At 64.7% G+C, this 801-nt stretch overlaps 1 protein-coding gene across 1 annotated transcript in view; it reads left to right on the forward strand.

Annotated features, from left to right (window-relative positions):
* The window catches only part of LOC104627616 (myotubularin-related protein 5-like), a gene marked incomplete at its 5' end in the record, with an annotated part of 3,277 nt that overhangs the window by 187 nt on the left and 2,289 nt on the right, over positions 1 to 801 (forward strand). The window contains 3 exons of the mRNA XM_010295941.1: positions 5 to 150; positions 202 to 389; positions 476 to 606. Coding sequence (XP_010294243.1) covers positions 5 to 150; positions 202 to 389; positions 476 to 606 — 465 coding nt within the window. The remainder of the gene's footprint in view (positions 1 to 4; positions 151 to 201; positions 390 to 475; positions 607 to 801) is intronic.

Below are 801 nucleotides of genomic sequence, written 5' to 3' on the forward strand. Positions count from 1 at the left end.
GCAGGTGGTCTCCTTGGTGCAGCTGCTGTCAGACCCCTACTACCGGACGCTGGAGGGCTTCCGCTTGCTCGTGGAGAAGGAGTGGCTGTCCTTCGGGCACCGCTTCAGCCACCGCGGCGCCCAGACGCTGGCTGGCCAGAGCAGCGGGCTGCCGGCTCCCCGAGCACCAGGGCCGTTGGCTCCCTGTGCAGCCGGGGACAGGTCCAGAGACAGCTTGCAGTTTGTGTGTCCCGGGAGGTCTCACCCGTGCGGCTCCTTGCAGATCCACCTGCAGTTCCCCATGGAGTTCGAGTTCAGGCAGTACTACCTGAAGTTCCTCAGCTACCACTACATTTCCAACCGTTTCCGGACGTTCCTGCTGGACTCTGACTACGAACGCATCGAGCTGGGTGAGGGCAGTGTGCGGGGCCCACAGCGGGTGGCAGCCCAGTGCCTTGCCCCAAAAAATGCCCCTTCCCCGCTCTCTTCTCCGCAGGCCTCCTTTACGAGGAGAAGGGTGAGCGGAAGAGCCAGCAGGTCTACAAATCCATCTGGGATTACATCGACCGGCTGAACAAGAAAGCTCCCATCTTCTTCAACTACATGTATGCCCCTGAGGACGGGGAGGTGAGCGCTCCGCTCCTGCCCTGGGTCAGCCCAGCGCGGCCAAGCCCCCGCGTGGCGCAGAGGGCTTGGATGGGGCTTTCCAGGGGCACCCCGGGGTCTCCTCGCCCACATGGAGCAAAACGAGCAGCCCCTTGTCGGCTGGACCGCGGCGTTTGCCCACCTGCGCGGTCTCGCACAGCTGCCGCACCGGGGCCC

This window comes from Phaethon lepturus, unplaced genomic scaffold (assembly GCF_000687285.1).
Source record: "Phaethon lepturus isolate BGI_N335 unplaced genomic scaffold, ASM68728v1 scaffold27841, whole genome shotgun sequence".
Classification (NCBI taxonomy): domain Eukaryota; kingdom Metazoa; phylum Chordata; class Aves; order Phaethontiformes; family Phaethontidae; genus Phaethon; species Phaethon lepturus.